This window comes from Ipomoea triloba, chromosome 1, assembly GCF_003576645.1.
Source record: "Ipomoea triloba cultivar NCNSP0323 chromosome 1, ASM357664v1".
Classification (NCBI taxonomy): domain Eukaryota; kingdom Viridiplantae; phylum Streptophyta; class Magnoliopsida; order Solanales; family Convolvulaceae; genus Ipomoea; species Ipomoea triloba.
In genome coordinates, this window is record NC_044916.1 from 16,796,161 (window position 1) to 16,822,240 (window position 26,080).

Sequence of the window (26,080 nt, forward strand, 5' to 3'; positions counted from 1 at the left end):
GCAAGCAAGTGTAGAGATTCCTTTCAAATCCCACTTCTTTGGGGGCCAAGATGTTAAAAGCAAGGTATTTTCAGCATGGTGATTTTCGGAGGCAAGTTCAGGGCGTAATTCGAGTTATGTTTGGAGGAGTTTGATGGCAGCGAAGGGTGTATTGGAGAGTGGTGTTGGCCAGAGGGTTGGTAGAGGGAATCTTACAAGTGTTTGGTGGCATCCTTAGCTATTTGATCGTGGTAACCTTTATATCGAAGCATCCCCACCCCCGCACCTGGCGGATATAAAAGTGGTGTATTTAATAATTGAAGGAACATCAGTTTGGGATATGGAGTTGATTAGGGAGATTGTCACTGAGCGGGATGCTAATATCATTTCTCGTATGCCTTTAGCGGGTGGAGGATGGTTGGTATTGGAAGTTGGATGAGAGGGGCAAATATAATGTTCGGAGAGTTTATAGAATGTTACAAACAATCAAATCAGTTCCGAGGATGGCTGTGTCTTTCAAATTGATTATGTTTCATATTTTGTCATAAATATTTTTACATTTTCACCCACTCAAGTATATTTTTTGTTTTAAATAAAAATATATATTTTTTGTTTCGCCTTAACTATCATGTAATTTATCAAAAACATTTTATTGTAATTTATTAATGTATTTTGTATTTGAATCTTATCATATGTGTTTGTATTTTGTCATTAACATTTTTAAACTTCGCCCCCACTCAGATGATTTTTTTGATCCATTCATGACTGCACCGAGTATAAATATAATAACCGATTGGGCCTAACGGGAGCTGCCAAAATCATTATTGCATTGACCATAGTCTACACATTTGTGTGCATCATAAATAAAAAGTACATTTTTAATATAGTAAAAGTACATTTATTTAAATATGCATGATTTTTTATATATTATCAAATAATATATATTCAATACACAAATAATTTACTTTTAATTTATTAAAAATATATATTGCATTTGTGGTCTACACAACTACGTGAGTCTATCCACAAAATAATTTGTTGAGCCGCCCACCCGACCCGTAAGTCCGTAACTGACCGAAAGGTTGTGCAACTTTCAACCTGAAATATCCAACTTTAAACAAATCCTAACCTAGACGATACACACAGACACCCGAGAATGTCGGCGTCGGAGTTACCGGACGAGCTATGGAGAAGAATTTTGGAAACCGGAATTCACCTCTCCAACTTGAGCTACAGGGACCTCTGCTGCATCTCAATCACTTGCCGGCGTCTCAACCGCATCTCCGGCGAGGATTTTCTCTGGTATTCTCTGCTTTCCTCGGATTTTCCCCAACCTCACCACAACGATCCTTCCTCCGCTTCTACCTCCAGTAAAAAGAAATCCCTTTACAAAATCAGGTTCAAAATACATACCAATACTTTGTGTATTTACCGGTTTATTAATGTACATCGCACGTCTGTATTGTTTAATTGTGTTCTTAAATGTGCAGATATGAAAGGGATAGGGAGCGCAAGCGGTTAGCGCACAGAAGAGCTGTTTTGAGAATGGAGAGTGAAGTTGCTGAGCATCGGAGGAAGGTTCAGGAGTTAGAGCTTCAGTTGGCGGAGGAGAAAGAGAAGATGAAAAGCGCCGTTGTTGAGTTGTCGAATTTACGAAGGGTGAGGTAGTGATGTTTCTATGAACTTCTTTGCTATTATCTTCCCAACTGATTTCCCTTCTAGATTTCAGCATTGTTACTTGTTCACGATTAATGGCATGCCAAGTCTTCGATTGCCACCAATTTTATTATGATATAATTAACAGAGGAGTCAATACCTAGTTTGGGTTTTTCTCGATTCAATCATAAACGACTTTTACTTAATTAGATCATCGACTTTGATTATTTACTCAATTGAGTTCTCTGTTTGGTTGTTTAACCTCTATTAATATCCAATTTAGTCCTCGACTATAGTAGTTTTATCTAAGTTAGTTTTCAACTATAGTGGTTTTATGGAATTTAGTTGTCTATAGTGATTTTTTTTGGATTTAGTCTTTGATTCTAACAACCGAGAACTCAATTGGGTAAAACCATCGAAATTGAGGACCTAATTAAGCATAAAAAAGTTGTTTAGGACTAAATCGAGAAAAACTAGGATGACTAAATGTCTAAATTGGGTATTAACTCATTAACAGAGAGATGTTATGCTAAAATTTTGTAGTTCTTCAAAGAAACTCTGAAAACAAATTTGGATGTTCCCGGAGTTGTATTAATGCATGCTCGAGGAATCATGGAATTTGATCTTACCTGGGTATACTGCATTGGAGAAGATTTTGTGCTATTATCTATGTAGAAAGAAAAAGTGTTGAACTTGTTCATGATTCATTGTTTTGATACTGCTAGGGATTTCCTTGTTTCAGGCAAGCATCAGTTGCACTAAATGTGTGGCAGCCAGATGTTATTCGAGGCAGGCAAAAACAGGTGGTTGAGCAGTGCAATGTACCGGTTGATTCTCGAATCAATTCCACTGAAATGGAACTCAGGCTTTGTAGGCAACAAATTGAAGGATTTGATAAGGCCCTGGTAAGTAATTATCTGCTTCTGACATCTGCAATCTTGTATTTCGTTCTGTGTTATTTGTAACAGAATGGACAACAGTATTACTAGCTGGCATATGGATCATTGCAGAGAGTTGAGGTTCGAAGGTTAGAAGCTGCAAAGGAAAAGTTGGCTTCGGTAAAATATCACCCCTTGCAAGACAATAACCTGGCACCCAGCCCACTTGGCACTAGAAAGAAAAAGTTGAAATCTTCATCAAATGTAAAACTCACTTTCTTCAAATCACAAAATTTCTTATTTGTTTTTTTCATTTTCAATTTTGTTAGTGCAACTTTGGCTTTCGTTTTGCCACGGACTTTATTCTGAAAGAGTGATCCAAAAATGATAACTGATGATTGTTCTTGGTTATTTTGCAGGTTTCATAAATGAAGACGAGTATATGCTCCGTATTAAAGATGAGGCCATGCTCATGCATTATTGTCCTTCATTACACAATTGTGGAGATTATACTTCCAACATAGTGGATCATGGATGAGGACCTAACACATATCTTTGTAACTCCATGAAGGTTAGACAAATAGTAACCCTCTTTTGGATGATGAGGGAATCACCACAACCTTTTCAGGTGTAAGTAAACCCCGCATTGTGACCCTAGCCGGCAAAAGACCACAAGGAAGTAAATCAACTTATTTTACCCATAGCTGACCGGCTCAAACCAAGGGGGCATGGATTCGAACTCGTGACCTTGTGGTTACTAGTGTGGATCACTTGCCATCTTGGCTGAGGTTACTCCCAATATAGTAACCCTCTTTGTTTTGGGAAGGGGGAGTGGATCATCTGTGAAGACTAAACCCTTCAACTGCTACCAAGTTTCAGGTTGTGCCACCATGGTCTAGGATATCTGGTTTGTTTAGATCTTCACACTAGAGATCCTTTCAACTATTGCTTCGATAAACTCCTACCATACTTGCTAGCTTGCTTCACTTTCAATCACGCTGGCTCAGCAAGTTTTTTGCATTTCTGTTAGTTCACTTGAACATCCCGGCTAGCAGAGCTATCATGCTAGTTCATGTAGTATAAGTTAGAGAAAGTTAAGTATAACATAATAGTGTGTTATTGATATGCCTTTGACAGGAAATCGTCATTATCTCTTGGTGGGTGGGGTTGAATTTTTCTCTCACAATAGTTGATAGTGATTATACAATTCATATATATAGATTCGAAAGAGAAACTGGTACTCTACCCGGAAAAGAGAGAGGGGGAGTGAGAGAGAGACTAGACAGAGCCCTTTGTACTACGGAATGGAGACTGGGATTGACCCTGCCTGCTATTGATCCTATTTAGAGCTTATCTTTCTCCTTAGAAAAGTCTTCGTCCCTAGCTACTAGAATTATAGGACTAAAGATGTTGGTCGTAGGTCAACCTGTATGGAGTTGTGCTTGTGCCATCACTAAGGGTGGCCTTCCAACATCAATTGACCCCACCCGAGTTTACTGAAGCTATGTTAGTTGAATTGGACGGTCTAGAGGAGGAAAGGCTGAAATGGCGCAACCAAAGGAGTCCGTTCAGAAAGACTGAACACTAACGCCACATTTTGTTCTCTTTTTGTGTTTAGTGCATTCTGAAGCCTGAACTGCCAATCTGGTGAAGAACAATGAAGTCTTTCTCTTTCAAAAAAAAAAACAATGAAGTCTTTCTTGGCAAGATCACTAATGCCTCCACTGCACAATCGTGCAAGAATTCTGAACCGTGTCTTTCTTAAACCACGACTATTCCAACAATGTGTGCGTGGGATTATTTTCTGCTGTGACTCGAGCAAGAATATGAAGAAACTGCAATCATACACTGCCCCGATACAAGTATTTTGTAGGCAGATACAGCAATATTGTATGTGTAATTAATCTTTATTTTTTAAGGTAATTTCTCTAATTTTGATTGTTTACCGATTCAAATCTGTTCATTTCCGAGTTCTATTTTTTTGTAAATCCACCGGGTCTTTCTCTGGTTGCTCCTCCCTCGGGTTCTCCCGAAATTTTTCCCATACCCACTGGCAGCACACTAAGTGGTAAGGGACTGGCCAAATGGTTTGTTTCATGTGGGGATCAAACCTTCAACCTCATGCTTAAAAGACGAGGTGCTGAACCACCACGTCAACCATGTTGGTTATTTCCAAGTTCTATTGTATATCAGCTTGTTACCATTTTTGTTTTTGTTCGAAATGTTTATTATAATAGTGCTGTGACAAATTTAAACCAAACTATTTACAAAATTTCAAGACAAAAAGTCCAAAACTTGTGTGAGACTAGTTGGGCCAAAGTGAAGATATGTTGTAACACTTATTATGAAAAATATAATATTAATTAAGAATAAAGTGTCCTTTACTTATAAGGGGAAATATAATACTTATAAAGAAAAATTTAACAAAGTTACACAAATATTTGAAATAAATTCTAAAACTTATAAAAAAATTAAAAAAATAAAAACAACTCACAGTTCTCGGTGACTTATTAAAAATAAATTAGAATACATAAGAAGATAACCATAGTTGAAAAAATCGCTAGGCACTTGTTTATTTTTTTATTTTCCTTTTTAAAAATTTTTTTATTTTTTTTTAAGACTAATAATTATAAAATATTTAATAGTTTAATATTAAAATATTAAATATTAACCTAAAAAATTCAAAAATTTGAACAATTTAAAATTTTTTCGCTCAAAACGATATTATTTTGAGTGAATATAATTCATTTAAAAAAAACAATACATAATTTGCCAACTAGTTAGGCGGCCAAGTTAATGCCTAGGAGGCCTAGTCGTCGACGCTTAAAAGGCCTAAGCGGCCTATGCGGCTGCCTAACCTGCCGGCCGCCTGGATCACCGATTATTGTGATACGCTAGGTGGGTTTTTACAACACTAAAGATAACTATGGTTGTCAATTACTCAATTTCTGTCCACAACAAAAAGCTATGGCAAATTAACTACCATGGTTGTCCTTTGATGTATTCCATTTTCTTTTTTAACTACCATTTTTTTTAACTTTTGTTAAAAAAAGAAAATGTAAAACTGGTATTCAGGTAGGCAAAGAATGTTACACTTGTCCCAAAAGGGATACTTAAGTGTGTTGAGCATTATTCTTGTAGATACAGGTTACAAATTTGAATCTTGACAATATCTTTTCGATCAATTCTGTTATATAAGGTTTTCTAGTGCAGTTTATCTATCATGTTTAGTTTGCGAACTATTACATTACAAATGTCTTTACCCAAATGCGCAACCTCATATAGTGATTGCAGGTTCTCTTTATCACCTGCAAAAGAATGTTCCACTTAAAAATCTTGTTAATAATAATTTGTTACTAATGGATTTATTGGGACCGGGTCCACATAAACCAGACATAGGGGTATAGAATGAGGGGTAGGAAGAAAGTAGTTTTATTACCTGGGGCGCTAGGCCCAAAAGAGCACGTAGAAAGCCCGAGATATTCGACCAAAACAGTGGCCCAAAGAATGCATAAATAATACTCCGTAAATACTATAGCCCTAAGGAATTGAATAGGGCCGAAAATGGCAGTCCAAATAATAAATAAATAAATAAGTAAACAAGCTAGGGAACTAATAAATAAAATAGAACTAAATATGTTACCAACAAGACTCGAACCCTGGCACGCCCACGAGAGGGAGAAGACCTAGACCACTTGATCAGAGAAGAGGTAATGTCCTGAATGATTATTTAAACACACCACAACCCCGCCTTTTATACTGTTCCAAGAGCAACCTGCACCACACATGTGTCCTTGAACCCCTTGCCCGTCATGCACACACCCTTCGCCGGGCACCCCGTGCACGCCATGCACGCCCAGCTACCACACCCCATGCCACCACGTACCAGCAACCGCCATGCACCTTGGCCGACCCCCCCCCCATACGGCTTCCTCACCCTCCTGGTGCTTACCCCGTGCCTCAAGGCCTGGCCTGATTCAATATCCCCTACCTGCTTGCTTACATGCCTGCCGCACACGTCACATGTCTTCATAGCCCAACAAGATTTGGGCCCAAACCCTTTCCTTCACCACCCCCACTTGTGCCAAGGCGCGTCCAATAAAATGGGCCCGTGGTCTCATGACCCCATCATAAGTCCCCCACTTTCTTTGGTTGTCTTTGACGAGCAAAGAAAGTAAAGTCACTCTCGACCTTCTACACACATTGACTCTCCTCACTCCCAGCTTAAAAAGTTAACATCCCTTCATATAGCTTGGTTCTTGGACCCTGCCACCTTCTTTGCATGCGGTTCGTTAAAGAAGATTTCGCTCGTATGCATTCCCGCGGGGCTATCCGATTATGTTCCAAGTGGCGTTTTACTAGTTCTTTTAGAAGACCCATCTTCTTCTTTTCTTTTAATCGGATTCGCTTGTTCGGCTTTAGCGTAACGGTCTGCCTTGGTCATTAAAGCAACGTAGGTGCCCGGAGTTTTGCACTTAAGGCTTTTATATAGATCTCCAGCCCTTTAAGCTTCAATGAACATGATAATGGCGGACTTGTCGTCTATCTCGTCAACCTCTAGTACACTAGTTCGCCAACAGGTGAGAAAATCAGTTAAAGTTTCACCTGCCTTATGTTTCACCATAGTCAGGTAACTGAAATGTTTTTAGTTCTTTCTGCCCCTCAAAAAGTGGGTGATAAATCTCACTACCAAGTTATGGAAAGAGTCAATTGATCCTTCTGTTAAGTTCGTGAACCAACGCTAAACCGGTCTCCCTAGGGTTGCAAAGAAAGCCTTACACATAACTGCCTATATAGCTCCCATTAGTATCATAGTGGCTTGGTAGGTCAAGACATGCTCCTGAGGATCCCCTACCCCATCGAACCGTTGGATGCTAGGCGGCTTGAAATCAGCGAGGAAGGATTCATTCATAATCCTTGGCATGAAGGGCAGGGTGATCGCGATTTTCGGGATTATCGGTAAATTAGCCCCCTTATGATCGGGTTGTGATTAGTAATTTCGCATATGACTTCCTTGTAGATGGGCTCTAACTCATCCCTCGGGGGTCTATTCATCTCGCCCCTAACTGCAGCTTCGCGTCGTCCGCGTTGAGGCCCTGTCGCTAGCAACGCCCTCCCCCTAGCCTACGAAGTGTCGAGCTGGGTGGTAAGAGGGTTTGCCTGAGTGTTCGGGCCAACAGTCGGCTACCTGGTCAGGTCAGTGTGTGCCACCCACTGCCGTTGGGCGGCCTAGTTGCCAATGACATTGGCGATTTCATGAGCTAAAGATTGGAAGCTAGGTCTAATCGCTGAGGGGTCCTGATTTGCCACACCGATCGCAGGGTCACCAACGATGGCAAAGGTACCAGTCAAATTCCTCGTGTGCTCCAAATGGGGAATTGACCTTCGTGAATCGAACTGACCCTCGGCTTGCTTATTAAGGTGTTCTTGGGGGTCCAGGGAATGTTGGCTTTGTTACTCGGCCATTTTGGCGTATCTCGGGGTTTGATTGTGTAATGGGAAATGGTAGAAACTAGGAACGTAGGTTTTATAAACAACATGTGAAAGTCAAATTCATTTCAGGTGATGATCAAGTAGCACTTAACTCGCCTGCATGATCAACACCCTACTTCTTAAAACACTCCCATGACGAATGATGAAACCGAGGTTTGCTTAAAAACCATCTTCCTAGCCAGAGTATTTAAGAGTGATGACTCTTCCATGTTGCCAACAATGGGTAGAAACTAAAAACGCATGCTTTTTGTAGCGTTCCCCACAAACGGCGCCAATGATGAATTTATTAGGACTGGGTCCACCATAAACTGGGTATAGGGGTATAGAATGGGGGTAGGAAGAAAGTAGTTTTATTACTTGGGGCGCTAGGCCCAAAAGAGCACGTACAAAGTCCGAGATATTGGCCCAAAATAGTGGCCCAAAGAATGCATAAATAATAAATACTATAGCCCTAAGAAATTGAATAGGGCCCAAAATGGCGGCCTAAATAATAAATAAATAAACAAGCTAGGGAACTAATAAATAAAATAGAACTAAATATGCTACCAACAGGACTCCGAACCCTGGCACGCCTGCAAGAGGGAGAAAACCTAAACCACTTGACTAGAGAAGAGGTAGTGTCCTGAGTGATGATTTAAATACACTAGAGCCCCCCCCCCCCCCCCCTTTATATTGTTCTAAGAGCAACCTGCACCACACACGTGTCCCTGAACCCCCTACCTGTCATGCACACACCCCGCTGGGCACCCAGTGCCCGGCATGCACGCCTATCATGCACAGACCCCCCGTCGGGCACCCCGTGCACGCCATACACGCCCGGCTACCACACCTCGTGCCACCACGTACCAGCAACCGCCATGCACCCTGGCTGACCCCCCCCCCCCGACAAGGCTTTATCACCCTCCTGTGTTTACCCATGCCTCAAGGCCTGGCCTGATCCAATATCCCCTGCATGCTTACTTCCATGCCTGCCGCCCACGTCACATGTCTTCATAGCCCAACAAGATTTGGGCCCAAACCCTTTCCTTCACCACCCCCACTAGGCGTGTCCAATAAAATGGGTCCGGGGGTCCCATAACCCCATCAGTAACTAACATGTCACTTAGAAGTAAAAAGTACTAATTACTCTCCTTTTTTTTTTCTCAAATTCATGTATTTTAGTATTTACATATAAAAAAATCATTACCAAGTAAAAAAAGTACTAATTGTTCTAAATAATTAGATGTGGATAATATTTTGGTAGCTACGGAGACTGGACATTTTTTTAAATTAAAAGGAAAAATCAGGGTCGCACTGGCTGGACAGATCTCGAACTTAACATGGCCAAGGCATATGATCACATGGAGTGGACTTACTTGCCATAGATGTTGAGCTTACTTGGTTTCACCCATCAGTGGATTAATCTGGTACTTTTATGTGTCACTATAATAAGGTACACGGTGAACATCAATGATGTGATTACTGAACCTATCCCTATTATTCTGACCCGTGGATTATGACAAGGTGATCCTCTCTCGCCATACTTGTTCATACTCTGTGCGGAGGGTCTCTCCCTTCTATTACACAACGCTGAGTCTAGAGGTTCCATTCATGGTATTAGCGTTGCTAGAGGGGCACTACTCATCACGCACTTGTTCTTTACAAAAGACAACGTTTTATTTTTCCAAGCAAAATAGGAGGAAGCGGAGGAAATCAAACGATGTTTAACTATGTATGAGGTATGTTCTAGTCAAACTATTAATTTCCACAAGTCTAGCATATCTTTCAGTAGAAACACCCCTATAGAGACAAGAGGTGAAATTGCTAGCTTTGTCACTGTGAGCCAGACGGAAGATTTGGGTAAATACCTAGGAGTTCTCTCCATCATTGGACGGAACAAAAGGCAAGTATTTAGGTTTTTTTTTAAGGATAAACTACATATGAAGCAAAATAGGGGGCTGGAATAAGAAATTCTTATCAAAAGCAAGGAAGGAGATCCTTCTCAAAACAGTATCTCAAGTATGAGTGTGTTCCTCCTTCCGGTGTCTTCATGTCAAGAATTGGAGTCCTTCAAAGCTTGGTCCTTACTCAGAGTTCCCATCTACAAAGACCAAGAAGATGTGCGGTACGGGAAGGAAGATTTAAAGGGTTGTTATATAGTCAAGAGTGGTTATCGATTGGCAATAGGTAAATTTGTAGCCCCGACTTGACAACCCCTTCAAAGCTTGGTCCTTACTATGGAACATGGATTTACCACCTAGGATTAGGAACTTCATATGGTGCATGTCTAAGGATATCCTCCCCACCAAGACAAAACTGATGTCATGTCCATGGGTGTTGAGATAGACCATATGTGCTTGGGGTGTGACGAAGAAGTGGAAACTAATGTGCATGCATTGCTGCACTGCCGAAGCATCGCAAGCGTATGGACACCCTTTCCTAATGTACAGGCTCCCCAAACGTTAAAAAACCTTGGGGAATGGTTGCAAAATCTTATGGAAACAGTATCAAAAGATCAAGTTGTGGAAGCAGCATTTCGTTTGGATGCAAAAATAACATGCATGGAACCAACTTTTATGGAATAATAATAATAATAATAATAATAATAATAATAATAATAATAATAAAACACCCAAACCTGATGTTATCATTATAGAAGCAGAGGCACAATTAAATGCATGGAGATTGCGCAGCCCAACACAAACTTCTCAGCCGGATCACTTACAAAGACCTCAGGTTCGAATTAATTCCCCTATAGTATATTAGTATGTCAGGTAAACGCCACTTGGCTCTCACAAAATGCAGCTTCATATGGGACTGTTCTGTTGAGAAGCCATGGCAACTTTGTAGCGGCCACAAATGGGAAGCTTCATATGCGGTTACGACCTTAACAAGGAGGGCTAGGAGTAAAGATCTATCATATGCAAGCTATTTTATTACTCAGTGTCTCAATATTATAGCTAATTTAGAGTTATTTTCTTATTCTTTTATTAGAAGATCAGTGAACCTGGTTGCCCACACATTAGCAAGGGTAGCAAACTCTCAATCTGGTTCTCCTTTACGAGATTCAACTCCCCCAGACTGTATCCTTCCCTTACTGCACTCTCAGCTTTAACAATACTGAAGTTTTTGTTTTTAAAAAAAAATTAGATGTGGACATTAATAGATACCTCTTCATTATTTATAGATTTATAGTTGAGTTAATTACCGTTTTGGTCCCTCGACTATGGCGAAAGTACCAAATTGGTCCTCGACTATCAATTTTGGCCAATTAAGTCCTCAACTATTGATTTTATATCCGATTTGGTCCTCCATCAGTTGATTGTTAAGTGACCGTCTCTTTTGAGGACCAAATTGGTACATCGCCATAGTCGAGGAACCAAGAAAAGTAAATGATATAATAGAGGGTAAAGTAGAAAAAAATAATTAAAAAAATACTAAAATCAAAATAATATGAACCATTCATTTCAACCAACAATTATACCAACATTTCTTTGTTTCAGTTAAGGACCTAACTTTATTACTCCGTAACTTTTATTAGGTTTGTAGGTGTAGATCTTGATGTCGTTTTAGATTAGTATTCACTATATATTATACCTAGAATAATTGATTGGAATACATCCTTAATAAATAGGATAGGAACCATAGGATGTGTTGGATTGAAATATTAATAAAATTCTATAATTTTTCTCTGCGTAGATAATCTTTATACAGAGTTTTAAAAGAATATTTAAAATTAAATGAAATTATAAAATTGGAAAAAAAGATATACTTTAAGAAAAAAAATATTGGAGTTATTAGATTCAGCTCCAAAAAAAGTAGAACTACCGAAGTTAAACAATTTTATATTTTTTATATACAAATAAATATGAGTTAATTTCCGTTTTGGTCCCTTGACTAGGGCGATGTACCAAATTGGTCCTGAAAGAGACGGCCACTTAATAGTCAACTGACGAAGGACCAAATCGAAAACAAAATCAATAGTTGAGGACTTAATTGGTCAAAATTGATAGTCGATGATCAATTTGGTACTTTCGCCATAGTTGAGGGACCAAAACGATAATTAACTATTTATAGTTATACTAGAACTTTGTATATCTTGTATATATTATACTGAAGGATGATCAATAAAAGATTAATAATTCTCTCTGTATTCTTGTCTCTCTCTTTACACTATTGCATTCCTGATATGTAAATGATACACTGTTCATGCAAGGATACGTTCGATTTCACAATACGTTATTAGCATGAGTGCTCTATAATCTCGGTGAACGGTATTTTTCTTATTTTTATTTTCCATTCGTGAAATCCAATATTAAATCAATACCTTGATTTTCCTAGCGTCCATCCTTAATTAATTATTTGTAAAAAAGAATTTTGTATCTTATGGATTTAATTAATCCGGGTGGTCTGAATTATCAAATCCAATAATTAAAGAGTAAGAGTAATATAGCAAATGAAAAATGAGATAAATATATGTCATGCGGACAAGATAATATTAGTAGTAATGTTGTAGGATGATTACAAGGATTGCAATGCTATTACACTGGTTGCTTAGACAAAGTGAAGATGAAGATGTCCAAATCAAGACAAATACAAGGATTTATATACTAGCCAACTCTCCTAACTGCCACCCTAAAGAGGTGGGATCGGTTGTAACCATGGTTGCAGTAGGCGCTAGGCGCTAGTCGGGCGGTAGACTAGCGCCTAGTGCCTAAGCGGTCTAGGTGGCGCCTAGGCGGTACCTAGGCGTTTCTAGGCGGCGACCTATAAAAACAAAAAATTAATTCATATGTGTGGGTGAATGTCATATATTATATTATATATATATTATATATATTATATATATATATCTCTCTCTTACTTCTTTTACTTATATAAATAAATAAATTTAAATATATATAAATATAATAATAAAATTAACAAGGCCGACTCGCTCGAGTTAACTCGGCTAACTCTGCCAAGTTGGGCGAGTTAACTCGGCCAAATTCAGCCCAGTCGGCCGAGTTAGGCGCTAGGCGGCCGGCTACTTAGGCAGACGCCTAGGGAGCAATTCGCCTCGATCTAGGAGCACCTAGCGCCTAGGAGGGCCCCAAGGCAGTCTCGCGATCGGGCCCTTGGGCTAGCTAGCTGAGGCCACTAACCAAAACCCGTGGTCGAGGCCGGCCAAGGGCTCGACCAAGGTTTGGTCTAAGGCCCAAGCTGAATGCCACGACTATGGCTGAGGCCTAGGGGGTTCGGCCATGGCCTTAGTGACCCAGGTCAAGCCCGGGGCTTGACCTGGGGGTCCGGGTCTACCCGAATCCTCCTTGATCCGCTTCTCTGGGTCAGTTTGTTTCACTCCCAATATATCCATCATTAGTCCCCTTCTCCTTGAACTGTGAGAAGCCGTTAGTGAAGGAGAGTAAACATTAGTAACACTCCGAGTCGCATCTTGGGAATTTTACCTGGCTGCACCTCGAATTAAATTTAATAAGATGGGTATTGGATATTTTGTTTGATCCCTATCATGCCAAGTCCCAAATTGGTTATGCTATGTTTTTACCATCAATGTCCAATATGAGGATGGTAAAGGTTGTGTTGCACATATGATAAATGAGTATGTTTAGGAATATTTGACAAAATATAGAGTTTCAAAATTAACCCTCATCACGAGATAATTATACAAAATGTTTACTCTAATAACAATCTTGAAGATGGTACCATATCACTTTTCTATACTTATTTTGAAAATATTTTGTATTAGAACATGTAGAAGATTGGGTCCTGAAGACCAACAGTTATATTCTTTTTCTTTTAATTGAGTTTTGATATTATTTTCTTAATTAAATATTTTTTTAATGAGACAACTAGTGCAATATGTAAAGATATACATATATCATTTACTTTTATTCTCACTAAATTATTTCTAGTGAGATTTTTAAAGAGGCATGAAGATTAATAAAAAATTAATGATTCTCTTGTCTTGCTCTTTTCTCTTTAAACAATACTCATACAAGAATATGTCCAATTTCACCAACACTAATTACACTCTTCTCTAAATTTATATCAACACTAATTACACTTTTTTTCTAAATGTATATCAACACTAATTACACTTTTTTCTAAATTTATATCCAAAAAGCTTTTTAGATTTTCTTTTTTATTTACTAGGGTTCAAAGCTCCCATCTTGGGTGGACTTTTCCGGTCAACGATTAGAAAAACTGTATGTGCAGGCAGCTTCACCATACATTCCTCTTCCTCCTCCCATTTTCCTGTTTCAGTACTCCGCAGCATACTAATGGTGATGTGGTCATATCCACCAACGCCGAAGCAACTCTCTCTCACACTCTGCGGTGTCGCAGTCGGAATCTCCTTCATCTGCGCCGGCGCTTACCTTTCCTACGCCAACATTGGCCCTCAACAAGCCCGCGCTAAGGCCCGCAAAGACTACCTCAAAGCCCGTCTCAGACACCTCCTCCAAGATTGATTCATTGCTCTCTTGTTCTTACTCTCCAACTCTTTGGCTTTCTGGATTCGCTATCAAAATTTTGACTGGTAATTTTTAATTTTTCATAATTTATTACTTTCTGCTGTTATTGGAGTCGGTGTTTATGCGTAATTATGATAGTTTGAAATGAAGGTTTCATTTTTTATGTTAAATACGGAGTATTATTTTGGTTTGCCCTTTTAAATGTTTTCCCTTTCTGAAGGAGCGAAGAATAGATTTGCTGGTGTTTGGTATTGTTTATATTTGATCTTCTCTATTGGATTGAAATGTGTAAAGTAGTATGAATTTCAAAATTACAATATGATGGAATTAAGATGATGACATTTCTAGTCTTTCCTGTTGATTAAATGCTTTCTGGTGGACATTGATTTCATTTTGTTTTTCAATAGCGGTTCAATCTTTTGATACTAATATTTATTGTTACTTCTACTGAAGCAACTATTTTGAGGGCTGATTTTTTGTTGTCAAAAATTTCATACCTCCTTGAGTTTTTGTATTCCAATTGGTGCCTTGTGGTTAAAGATTGCAGTGGTGCAGTCTTGTTACTTTGTTCACTATCATAAGCTATTGTGACAATATGACCTGATCGAGTTGTTTATATATCTGTTAAGAGTCGCACATTGAAAATAAATAAGAGAATACATATGGGTTTATGAGGTCATGGTTAGACTAGCTAATTGATTGGATTGAATCTTTTAGTGTGGTTTGGCACATGTGTATTATAGCCTAGTAGAGTAACATGACCCAATCTTAGATTATAACAGTATCTTATTCAGTGTTGTAAAAATCGGCCTAAGTGGCCGCCTAGGCCGAGGCAATTTCAGCCCAAGGCGGCTATTAGTAGGCCAGCCAACTAATTGGCTGACTAGGCGCTGAGTTGAGCGCCTAACTCGGCTGAATCGGTGCCCAACTCGGCCGAGTTGGTGCTCAACTCGGCCGAGTGATTTTTTTGCCTGCTCGGCTACTCCTCTTATATATTCCTCCAACCATGTACTCAACTAACCATCTAGCATATGTAGTTGATTAGCTTGGGGGATTATAAAAGTCTAACACCTCACAGCCCTGAGTGGAAAAAGTGGAGACGATATACTTAGATTATTCAGCTGCCTAGGCGGCGTCTAGGAACCACCTAGGTGCTCTATAACGCCTAGCGCCTTCTGCAACATTGATCCTACTTCACATATGCTAAAATATGAAGCTTGACATTTTTTCCTATTTGATTATGCTTGCTTAACCTCTTTCCCAGCTTGTGAATGTTGCTTTGCTATCTGATTGCACTTTTCCAGTGTGTTTGTCATAAACCGATGATTTCCATTTGTACCATGTACCAGTATTATAGGTCTGGACTAAATGATTCCTTGTTTTGGGCAGTCTTCAACAACAACCAATAATCATTTGAGGCCTTCGGCTTTAGATGGTAAGTTTCATGATGATGAAATCTTTGTGTTGCTCAATTTGTGCTACTCTCAAACAATCCAGCATCTTACTCATATTTCATAACTAAACAACAGGGTATTCTGTGGAGAACACCCCGCAATCTGGTGTACAAATCTCTCCTACTGTCAACCTCAAACGAGCTTATACTCTTGCTGTTCAGACCCCCTCCTTTGGTGAGATATGGACCAAGATTCACCAAGAAATCCCTTCTGAACAGAATGTGGACGTATCGGAAGTTAATGTCATTGAGGAACCTCTGCAATTAGAGGAAGTACTTAAACCAAGCCGGGAAGATATAGAAGAAGCACTTTGTGATATTATTATAGAGGACACTTTCACCCAGCAAGTTGTTAACTTCTTTAACCACAGTGAGGAGACTGCCCGGAAATGTCTGCTTCTCTCTGAAAGTGTGCACCGTGCTCGCCACTTGTATGCCCCGCTTCACAAACTTGTTGATATCCTTCCATCAGAGTGTGAGACCGTTGCGGATTCCCTTTCTCAAGATCAGTGCGATTCGGCTTTCAAAGTCTTTCTTCAATTCGACAAACTTGACAATCCATTCCCTGGCATAGACTCCGACAGCAGCTTCAATGATATGCACACTTCCTACTTCCAACTGAAGGAGCAACTTGACCTTCGTATAGAACATTCCCGCTCAAAGGTCCACCTTCTCCGTCATGCCACCAAAGGTTCCGCCATATGTTTGCTCGTAGCTGCTGTCGGAGTGGTCACATGTGCTATTCTCATAGCTACTCCCGCTCTCATTGTACTGGTTGCTACCCCGGCAGCATGCCCTCCTTGCCTTCCTTTGAAGATAACGAAGAAGGAATCAGCTCATCTCGTACAGCTTGATGATGCCTCAAGGGAAACTTTTGTCCTCGACAATCACCTCGAAACCCTTGATTGCCTGGTCGATCCTTTACATAATTCGGTGGAGGGGTTTAAGCGTGATGTTCGGTTCGTGCTTGAGAGAAGCAAGGACAGTTATAGTATTCAGGAGGTATTGAAGCAACTGCGAAGAAAGAATCACAAATTCCTTGACCAGCTGACTCGTCTTGAGGAGCATTTGTGCCTCTGTTTCGCTGCAATAAATCGGGCTAGATCTATCCTCCTTAATTATTTACTAATTCATCAACTTCATTCTTCATAGCTGCTATACGATCACTTCAAACACAAAAGTTATCTTCCATCTTAACATATGCTTACCTTCTTCCTTTGTTTTTGTAACTGTTACTTTAGATTCTCAAATATTGCAGTTACACGCACACTCAAGGAGCAGCAAATAGGAATCTCTCTCACACACGCACTAATGAAATGAAAATACATGCACATAGCCCCAGTGGTCTAGTGATTGAGAAGTTACATTTAAAACTTGCTTCCATTGATAGACTGAAAATTAAGCTCCTAGAGTTGGACCAGGATTGGGAGAGTATAATTTTGTGTTGGGTATTTAAGTTAGCAGAACATGATCGATTTACATCCTCAAGGGAGCTGCATGTGCAATGTGTATAATTTGTAGGCATAAGAAAATATTTGTACGCATAAGAAAATACTCATAATATAAGAAAATATTTGTACGCATAAGAAAATACTCATAATTCTATTCTCAATGTTTTAAAAGACAGAGGCGTGCCTTGAAGCGTTCTATATTTTGAGGTGAGGCGTAAGCCTTGAGGCATATTGAGGCGTAAGCCTCAATATATATATATATATAATTTCAGGTGCGGTCGTGCTCTCCTATGCGGCCGTGCAGTCACACACCACTCAATGTTACGAAATACACCACTCAATGTTAAGAAACACACCACAATGTTAAGAAACACACCACAGTTTATATTTGTGTGGTGTGTTTTAACATTGAGTGGTTATTTCGTAACATTGAGTGGTGTGAAACGCACGGTCGCACGGGAGAGCACGACCGCACCTGATCATGACTCTATATATATATATATATATAATAGGAGAATGATTATAATCTGTAGTCTGATTAACCTTTAACCTATAAATGAAAGCCACTAATCACACTACCAACATAACAACATTAAAAACATTTTTTTAGAGGCTAAGTGTCACACACCCACACTGCCAGCAGTACTATATGAAACAGCAGGCAGTACACCCATATTATTTATATACATATACACACACAGATTGAGAGACAACAAACAATACACAATAGTATACAAAAAGAAAAGAAAAGAAGGAAAAGAAGGGGTAGGTCGCCGGAAACTGTAGGTCGCCGTGGCCTTGATGTCGCAGCTGCTTCAAGTCGTCATCGCAAGAGTCGAGAAATAAAAATTTCACCTGGGAGTTCGCCGGAAACTGTAGGTCGCCATCGCCTTGACGTTCTTTAGGTCGTCGTCGCAAGTCGTAGATCGCCGTCGCAAGAGTCGAGTCTCATCCCACGTCGCAAGTCGAAGTACAATTCACCTCAAAAAACACCTCAAAAAGCCTTGAGGCGAGTATGAGGCGTACACCTTTAATTCATCCAAAGAGGTATACGCCTCAATACCTACCTACTACGTCTCACTCTGAGGGGCGCCTCAAAAACGCCTTTTTAAACCTTGTCAACTATTCTTACCTTCAACTCTCTAAGCAAAGTGTAATATATCTTATCAATAATTTTTACATCAAAGAATTTGAGTGTGAGAATTGAAATTAAGAGTTAATATAGTAAAAGTCATACGTTTATATTAGTGTGAAATTGACTTAAGAAATTCCTAAAATTACCCCTCTTAAAGTGCCTAATCTTTGATTTTTAGTTGGGCTTACTATGGAACAGAAAACCTCTCGTTCTTTTCCTTTTGGATGGCAAACTAGCCTATATCATGTTTTGGGGCAAATTATACCGTGCACCACGGTTCACATAGCAATGTGCACCACGTACGTAAACAACGTCGTTTTGAGCATAACCGTTTTTTTGGAAATTGCGTTTCCCAGTTCGGCCGGTGTCTGTATTTATGTTAATATTCTGTGTATTCCAGGCAATCATTCTGTGTATTATAGGCAATCGTTCTGTGTATTCTAGTTATGTTAATATTTTGTGTATTCCAGGCAATCATTCTGTGTATTATAGGCAATCGTTCGAGATATGGGCATAAAGAAAATAAAACTCTTTGCTCGTGAATATGCGATGTTAAGGATGCCAGAACTATAGTTGAATCGACCGTTCACTCATAGGTAGCTGCGAACAAGGAAGAAAAAGAAGGACATGGAAGCCAAGCCAATGCGGTCTTAGCTCTTGTTGCTGCTAACGACTCCGATGCCGTTGAATCCGTTGGAGGAAGAGCTGCCTATTGAATTTCTTGGAGTAAGGGCTTTCTGAAAAGGCGTAGCTGCAATTGGGTCGTTCTGTGTATTCTAGGCAACCGTTTTGTGTATTCATGTTAGTAACACATGTTGTGATGTGTTTGTACATTCGAATGTTTAGAAGGATGAATTCTGTGTATTTTGTGTCAATATGCTGTGTATTCTTGTTATTAACACATGTTGTGATGTGTTTGTGCATGCGAATGTTAGGAGGATGAATTCTGTGTATTTTGTGTCAATATTCTGTGTATTCTGGGCAAACATTCTGTGTATAGATAATGAATTCCCTGAAGTTATTCGCGTCCGCGTTCACTAACATTGAAACGTCGTCGTTTTACGTTCGTGGTGCACATTGCTCTGTACACCATGATGCAGGGCATAACGATTGATGTTTTGGAGAGAATGGGAGGTTAGTGAACTGGAGGATTTGCATCTATCTAAAAGCCACTAATGTAATATATTTGTCTTTACGTACCCAATGGAGTGAAGACTTTGGAATAACCTGCCAATGAAACGAATTATTTAGGCTTGTGATTTTATTTACAAGGAAGATGGCAGAGCCAATGTGTCTGTAGTCACTTCCCCACCATTTCCATTTTCCTTGCTTTCACAACCTTACCTGTGCTCCAACTTAGACATTATAGGAATAGGAATATTACTCTCACCACTTCATTAGCAAAGGAATCAAATTTACAATTTAAAACTTTTTTAACAATTGAGACTAAATTACACAACAGATAGCAATGGAAGGACCAAAAGTACAATATACCCATATATGTAAACAATGTTGAACTTTTATAATTGGATTGGCACATAAATCAACAATCAACCATAACCATCATATCAATATTACTCAATTATAAAAACATCCAACACAATAACAAAATTGAACTAAATCCCTTCAACAGCCCACAGAACAAAATTGCATCATCGATTATTGTACCACCCCAGAAAATCAACTGAAATATCACAATTCAGCTGACAAAGTAAAGAATGGATATTAATATTGGGAACTATAATACAATACCCATCAAGCACTTGCACAGCTAGATAGGCTATTTAATGAATAGTTCCCACCACAGGTAAATTATGGTTAACTTTCTCAGGAATAATTATACAACATGATTCATGAAGCAATATTATAACTCAAAGCTAATTATGACAAGTTATATGGAAATAGAAGATAAAGAGGTATTCTTAATTTAGCAAAATCAAACAGTTCCACCATTCCACAAGCTACAGTATCTGAAAAATATAAAATTTGGCAATCAAATCTCAACTGTTGTCTAGATATTCAAAGTAAAGCACAACCGCATCCTTGATTGTAGATTCCATCCACATGAATGAGTATAAAGAAGGAATCACAGCCTCCTTCCCCTTCTACCACCCTTTCTACGAGTACTGTCAGTGGGAATTGGTGTGACATCCTCTGCAGAACGAGATGAAAAACTTAGGTTCAATAAAATGTTCAGAGTATTACACTGTAAACTGTAGTGCACCAAGTCCAATGCTGAGGAATAAAAGATCGCAAGGCTGGTTGCAATACAATAAATTACATTGACATTAAACAGTAAGGTATAGTGAATTCACCAAACACACACAGTCAATTAATGTGAGATGCAAGTAAGAGCAGCTTTAAGGATTATCCTAGAAGCAAGGCAACCGCTGGACACATAAATTGAACAAAGGGAATGAAAAAAATGGTAGAGTATAAGAAAATTCATACCTATGCGGCCAATTTTCATGCCTGAACGAGCAAGGGCTCTCAGAGCAGACTGGGCACCCGGGCCAGGAGTCTTTGTTTTGTTCCCTCCTGTAGCACGAAGTTTGATGTGAAGTGCAGTAATTCCAAGCTCCTGATAATATTCAAATGTTGAATCAGATTGCAAGTTTAAGCATAATAATAATTAAACATTAGTCAAAAAACTTCAAACTTAGAAAGCCAAGCAAATAAAACTGACAAGGTAATTGAAAATTGAATGTTACAAGATACCTTGCATCGCTGAGACACATCTTGTGCTGCAAGCATAGCAGCATAAGGAGAAGATTCATCTCTGTCAGCCTTGACCTTCATGCCACCTGCAGACAATAGGTAGAAGTGCTCAACAAAATTGCACCATACAAATAATTAAAAAGCAGAAGTACTAGGCCACTAAACAAACAAACAGAGCATATAACACTAGAACATTTTAGTTTACATAGCTATTGAGAGAAAATTAACCATGCATTTTACTTCCATATATCATAGATTCCACTCAGAATAACAGAGATAATTCTATGTTTCTAACAAACAACTAAAGAAAGAACTGCAGAATCACCAGCATGACTACAGACACACACTCAGGTCACAGAAACAAACTATTAACTATTAAAACATACCAGTAATACGGACAAGAGTTTCTCTTCCAGACAAATCCGTAACATGCTGAAGAAAAAAAAGTGGCAGATCATAAGCATAACATTCTTATTTGTTCCATAGTGTTTTCTAAAAATTAGCAAATGCATCAAAAAACTTACAATGAACGTATCATTGAATGAGGCAAAAATGTGAGCAACACCGAACACCAACTCCCCTTCTCTTATGGCTGGTCCGAGAGTGACATTCTCCTCCTTGGGCTCCCTGGTCTTTCTCCTCGACTACAAACCCAATAAGACCAAACGACATTACCAATCGGATAGTAAACGAATCACAAATTCATAAGTTCCCAAAAAAGTCTACCTAGAATGAAAATCTCAGCAAAGTAGATGAAAGGATGAAATTTCGCGGGTAGAAACACAGATTCAAATTACAGATAAAACGACAGAAGTAATAATTTTGCAGCGAAAGTGAAATTTAAATAACAGAAAAAACAGTTTATGCGGATCTACATGGCAAGAGGGTAAAGAGTTACCATGGCTTTGGGTGATGAAGAAGCTTTAGCTGAGCTGCGACTTGAAGCTTGGAAAAACCCTAGAGCTGGTTCCAAGTGACAAGGCTCGCCGTTTATATATCTAGGGTTGTAGAAGATATAGTAGTCGTGGGCTCCTGGCTCCGTATTATACAGTTATATAAAAAGAAATCTTATAAAAAAGTCGCATAATTCTCCTTCCAGAATGTACGTGGGCTGAGCCCATTAACTTTCCACTGTTTAATGGGCTAGCGTTTGGATACGCTTAATTCGAATTAATATCCAATTTATTCTTTGACCAATTGTTATCGGTTGTTATGTAGTGGACTTGCGTTCTCAAACTTATAAGGTGAATTCGCGTCTATATTTACAATTTTAAAATTCTATATTAACAAGTTTAAAACTTTATATTCACAATTTCATAATTCTATATCTAACAATATAACACAATTTTTTAATCTATATAACAAAATTGTGAATATATAGTTCAAAAATTGTTAATATTGAGTAATTTAATTATGTATATTGAGATCTAAAGTTGTAAACATATAATTTTAAAATTGTAAACATAGAGTTCTAAAATTATGAACATGGACCCGAATCCATAGCATAATTTGTCAATTGTTATATCATAGAGCAGGGTTTATATTGCATTGTGAACCCTGATACAAAAATTTTGTACCTTTAGTTAAAACATTTTGTACGTACAGTTAACAATTTCTATACATGTAAACAAATAACTTGATAATTACGGCTACATAATATAATAGCTAACTTTCAATTGCAGTACATCACCTACTGTTGACTCTGTTACAATGTAGTATATGTTCATAGCTACTTTCTCAATCTACTGAAGCACAAAGAGTCAACAATTGCCTACAATAAGGCTCAGGCTCGAACTCACTCCCATCATACATGTGGGAGTGTAAACCGGAACACCGGGTGCCACTAGACCACAAGGTATTTGGCAAGAAAAATCATTATAATTGAGACTAAATTTAGTAAAATCACCATAGTCGAAAACTAACCTGGATAAAATTATTATGATCGAGACTAAATTTAGTATTAATAGAGGTGAAATTACTAAGTTATTTTAACAGAAGACTTAATTAAGTAAAATCATTAAAATCGATGGATTAATTAAGCATAAAAAAGTCATTTAGTACTAAATTAAAAAAAAAATAAAATACTATAGGCAAAAACTGGCTAACTCGTTTAGGGATGTGCATGGGCTGAACCCGGTAAACCTTTTGAAGCCACTACGCGCGTAATTCTCTTATCGCGACGTACATGGGCTCAGCCCAATAGTCATTAAGGAATAGGCATAAAGTGTAAACATGTCTAAAAAGATTGACAGCTGTGGGATTTGAACCCACGCCCTTTCGGACCAGAGCCTAAATCTGGCGCCTTAGACCACTCGGCCAAACTGTCTTGTTTGTATACACTTAATATAATATATCTACTTATTCTGTTTATGGATAAATAAAGGGGAACCAACCATTACGGAAGCTTATATACTTACGATAAAAGGGCATCCAGAGTGAAGTTTTTAGTTTACAATACCCAGGTAGTATAATCCAATTTTGAAGGTACAATTCAGCTTTAAAGTAGTAATTTGCTTGAAATAAATTAAGATACAAGTATATAACACAAAACGATTCTCTATTTCCTAATCAAATGGATTTATTCGAGGATCATGCTCGCTTGCCATCACCATCCCAGTGCAAAGGCACGTCGGGCACATCACCTTTTAAGTAAAAAAACAATCTATCAGTGTACGGGGTTAGCTCAATTTATGGAACCTACAACATTGTAAGGTAATATAAAAATTTGTAACATCTTCGACGCATAGAACCTGGCAGTGGATGGTAGAAAAAGAAAAGCATGTGGAAAATTGATTCATATTAAAAACGTAAAATGCAGAGGGACCACGACCGAGCTAGGCTCCTAATGTGTACATGTGCTTGTATAGGCTCAAATGCTCAAGCAGAGTGGCAGACCAAGTCTTGTGTTGCACTGATACAAATAAATCGAGCAACTTTGAGGCCCAAAGGGACATAGGACCTTCATCACTATCATATATGACATGTTGCTAAGAATGCAATTTGGGTTGTGTTTATGTCATATATATTATATTATGGGTGTGCGTGTAATCAAATGAATAGTTATATGTGGATTATAATGTATTATGCATTCATGAAAGGAATTTTTTATTTCTTTTCAGGCCGAGCTGAGTTTCTAACAGTAAAGTTGGCATTTGCAAGACCTCATTCCTGCAGTTATCTGAACCCATAACAGAACGATTCAATTTCGACAGAAATCTATGAAAGTAGAGGATATTACATATACCTTTCCTGCCCCAGAGCAATTAAGACATCTTTGAAGTGTTGGAGCACGTAATGGCTTGTTAGAAGCACTGTTTACTGAGATGGGCTCAATGTACAAGCATTTACCACTTGCAGAACAACGTGCACATGCCAAGTATCCTGCTTATGTAACCATGTAAACAGATAAACGCTGAGTGTTATAGAGAATTCGTACTACCCTGAAACTATAGGAGTGTTATAGATAATAGGGATACACCATAGGATAAGGAATTGACTGTTTCGGGAGGAGAAAACAACTGAGGAACATACCACTTCCATGGCAATATTTGCACCTTTTCTTCTCTTGTTGCACAACATTGTTTGCTTCAATTAGCATCAAACATGAAATAACTCCGACGGCCCCACCTGAAAACGAGGCCACTATGGGGTCGACCTGACTGCAATTAGCATAAAAAGTAGATAACAACAAATCTATATGAACTATCTTAGATGATTTGTTCATCGCTCCCATATCAATGTGTAAAAAATGATTACTCTTTGCCAAAAGTTTCATCATATACCTTAGTTGCATAGGCAAATGCAAGTTGCGTATGAAATCTTCATAAGAGGTCCCACCTAAACCTAATTTCAGCTCAAGCTGTCATGCCAAAAAAGAGGTTTAGTAGTTTGAAGTCTTCATAATTACAAGAGATATACAACATCACAACTTCCCCCCATTTTGAGCAGAATTCATTATCATCAGCGCCATAAATATCATTCCAGGTTTAGTTTCTTTCAACGGGTAAACTTGTAAAAGCACAAGTTGTCTACGCCTTAATAAGGATAAGAAAAACTATTAAAGAATAAAAATATCATAATTATTTCTCAAGTTCATTAACTTACAATTGGTGCTAGTAACCCTCCAAATACAATAATTCCAGATATGAACGAAAAGCTTGTAAGGTAAAGCTGCTTCAATGTCTTTGGCGTCTATGTCAAACAACAATGAACCACTTAGTACCAAAGCAAAACCTGAATAAACAGAGATTGAATGAACTAGTTTGGACACCATGAATTCTTAGAGTTTTACTGACAAATGAATAAAGATCGTGATGAGGTAGTTCGGCAGTAAAAGGAAAAACAGATAGTCTGTAATTATTTTTAGTAACTTTATGAAGCACTCAAGGCAAAAGATATCAATCTATCATCAGTCAATATAAGCAGACACCATAACTGCTAACAAGTGTTCTACTTTACAATTAGGTAACTGAAGTGCCAAAATGAAATGCGAGTTCATCCATAAATCCCTAAAAAGTTGAAAACATCTATAATATACATCCACAGACATACCAAGAAAATGGGATTAAGATAAAAGCTCTCAGTTGATTCTTGGGTGGTAGATTGTGGGCAAGAACATAGTATCAAGCCAGGCAACTGCAGTGTTGGAGTTACACCCAATGTGGTGGGCTCCTTGTGGACACCAAGGACTAGTCCTCGCTCTTTTTGGGCCATTCAGTCCCCCCCCCCCCCCCCCCCCCCCCCCCCCCCCCCCCCCCCCCCCCCCCCCCCCCCCCCCCCCCCCCCCCCCCCCCCCCCCCCCCCCCCCCCCCCCCCCCCCCCCCCCCCCCCCCCCCCCCCCCCCCCCCCCCCCCCCCCCCCCCCCC

The 26,080-nt window shown here is 38.9% G+C and overlaps 4 protein-coding genes and 1 non-coding gene across 5 annotated transcripts in view; 2 read left to right on the top strand and 3 right to left on the bottom strand.

The window, feature by feature from the left end:
• Positions 1–1,102: 1,102 nt before the first annotated feature.
• On the top strand, positions 1,103–4,463 carry LOC116001537 (F-box protein SKIP24). The gene is made up of 5 exons (XM_031241419.1): positions 1,103–1,377; positions 1,470–1,643; positions 2,378–2,540; positions 2,646–2,777; positions 2,933–4,463. Exons 1-5 carry the CDS (start codon positions 1,136–1,138, stop codon positions 2,939–2,941), a joined length of 720 nt encoding a protein of 239 aa, XP_031097279.1. The 5' UTR covers positions 1,103–1,135; the 3' UTR covers positions 2,942–4,463.
• A 9,726-nt stretch (positions 4,464–14,189) lies between these two features.
• On the top strand, positions 14,190–17,196 carry LOC116014488 (UPF0496 protein At3g19330-like). The gene is made up of 3 exons (XM_031254554.1): positions 14,190–14,523; positions 15,808–15,893; positions 15,988–17,196. Exons 2-3 carry the CDS (start codon positions 15,827–15,829, stop codon positions 17,061–17,063), a joined length of 1,143 nt encoding a protein of 380 aa, XP_031110414.1. The 5' UTR covers positions 14,190–14,523; positions 15,808–15,826; the 3' UTR covers positions 17,064–17,196.
• Positions 17,197–20,388: 3,192 nt separating this feature from the next.
• On the bottom strand, positions 20,389–22,241 carry LOC116016179 (40S ribosomal protein S14). The gene is made up of 6 exons (XM_031256346.1): positions 22,114–22,241; positions 21,740–21,859; positions 21,602–21,647; positions 21,216–21,301; positions 20,949–21,078; positions 20,389–20,651 (listed from the first exon to the last, which is right to left on the bottom strand). The coding sequence occupies exons 1-6, from the start codon at positions 22,114–22,116 to the stop codon at positions 20,584–20,586; spliced, it is 453 nt and encodes a 150-aa protein (XP_031112206.1). The 5' UTR covers positions 22,117–22,241; the 3' UTR covers positions 20,389–20,583.
• Positions 22,242–23,461: 1,220 nt separating this feature from the next.
• Positions 23,462–23,541, bottom strand: TRNAL-UAG. Its single transcript has one exon. It is a non-coding gene; the product is annotated as a tRNA-Leu (tRNA).
• Positions 23,542–23,603: 62 nt separating this feature from the next.
• Positions 23,604–26,080, bottom strand: part of LOC116016000 (protein ORANGE-LIKE, chloroplastic) — a 3,720-nt gene continuing 1,243 nt past the window's right edge. The window contains exons 4-8 of the mRNA XM_031256170.1: positions 25,320–25,406; positions 24,998–25,074; positions 24,747–24,874; positions 24,460–24,596; positions 23,604–23,857 (exon numbers count right to left, since the gene is read on the bottom strand). Coding sequence (XP_031112030.1) covers positions 23,780–23,857; positions 24,460–24,596; positions 24,747–24,874; positions 24,998–25,074; positions 25,320–25,406 — 507 coding nt within the window. The 3' untranslated portion in view covers positions 23,604–23,779. The remainder of the gene's footprint in view (positions 23,858–24,459; positions 24,597–24,746; positions 24,875–24,997; positions 25,075–25,319; positions 25,407–26,080) is intronic.

Bases quoted from the DNA above. Each gene is read 5' to 3' on its own strand.
- LOC116001537 (XM_031241419.1), top strand. From the start codon at position 1,136: ATGTCGGCGTCGGAGTTACCGGACGAGCTATGGAGAAGAATTTTGGAA. The intron at 1,378-1,469 runs GTTCAAAATACA...TTAAATGTGCAG, and splicing joins AAATCCCTTTACAAAATCAG to ATATGAAAGGGATAGGGAGC. The intron at 1,644-2,377 runs GTAGTGATGTTT...TCCTTGTTTCAG, and splicing joins TCGAATTTACGAAGGGTGAG to GCAAGCATCAGTTGCACTAA.
- LOC116014488 (XM_031254554.1), top strand. From the start codon at position 15,827: ATGATTCCTTGTTTTGGGCAGTCTTCAACAACAACCAATAATCATTTG. The intron at 15,894-15,987 runs GTAAGTTTCATG...ACTAAACAACAG, and splicing joins GAGGCCTTCGGCTTTAGATG to GGTATTCTGTGGAGAACACC.
- LOC116016179 (XM_031256346.1), bottom strand. The intron at 21,648-21,739 runs GTAAGTTTTTTG...TTTTTTCTTCAG, and splicing joins CATTCAATGATACGTTCATT to CATGTTACGGATTTGTCTGG. The intron at 20,652-20,948 runs GTATGAATTTTC...CTCGTTCTGCAG, and splicing joins CATGAAAATTGGCCGCATAG to AGGATGTCACACCAATTCCC.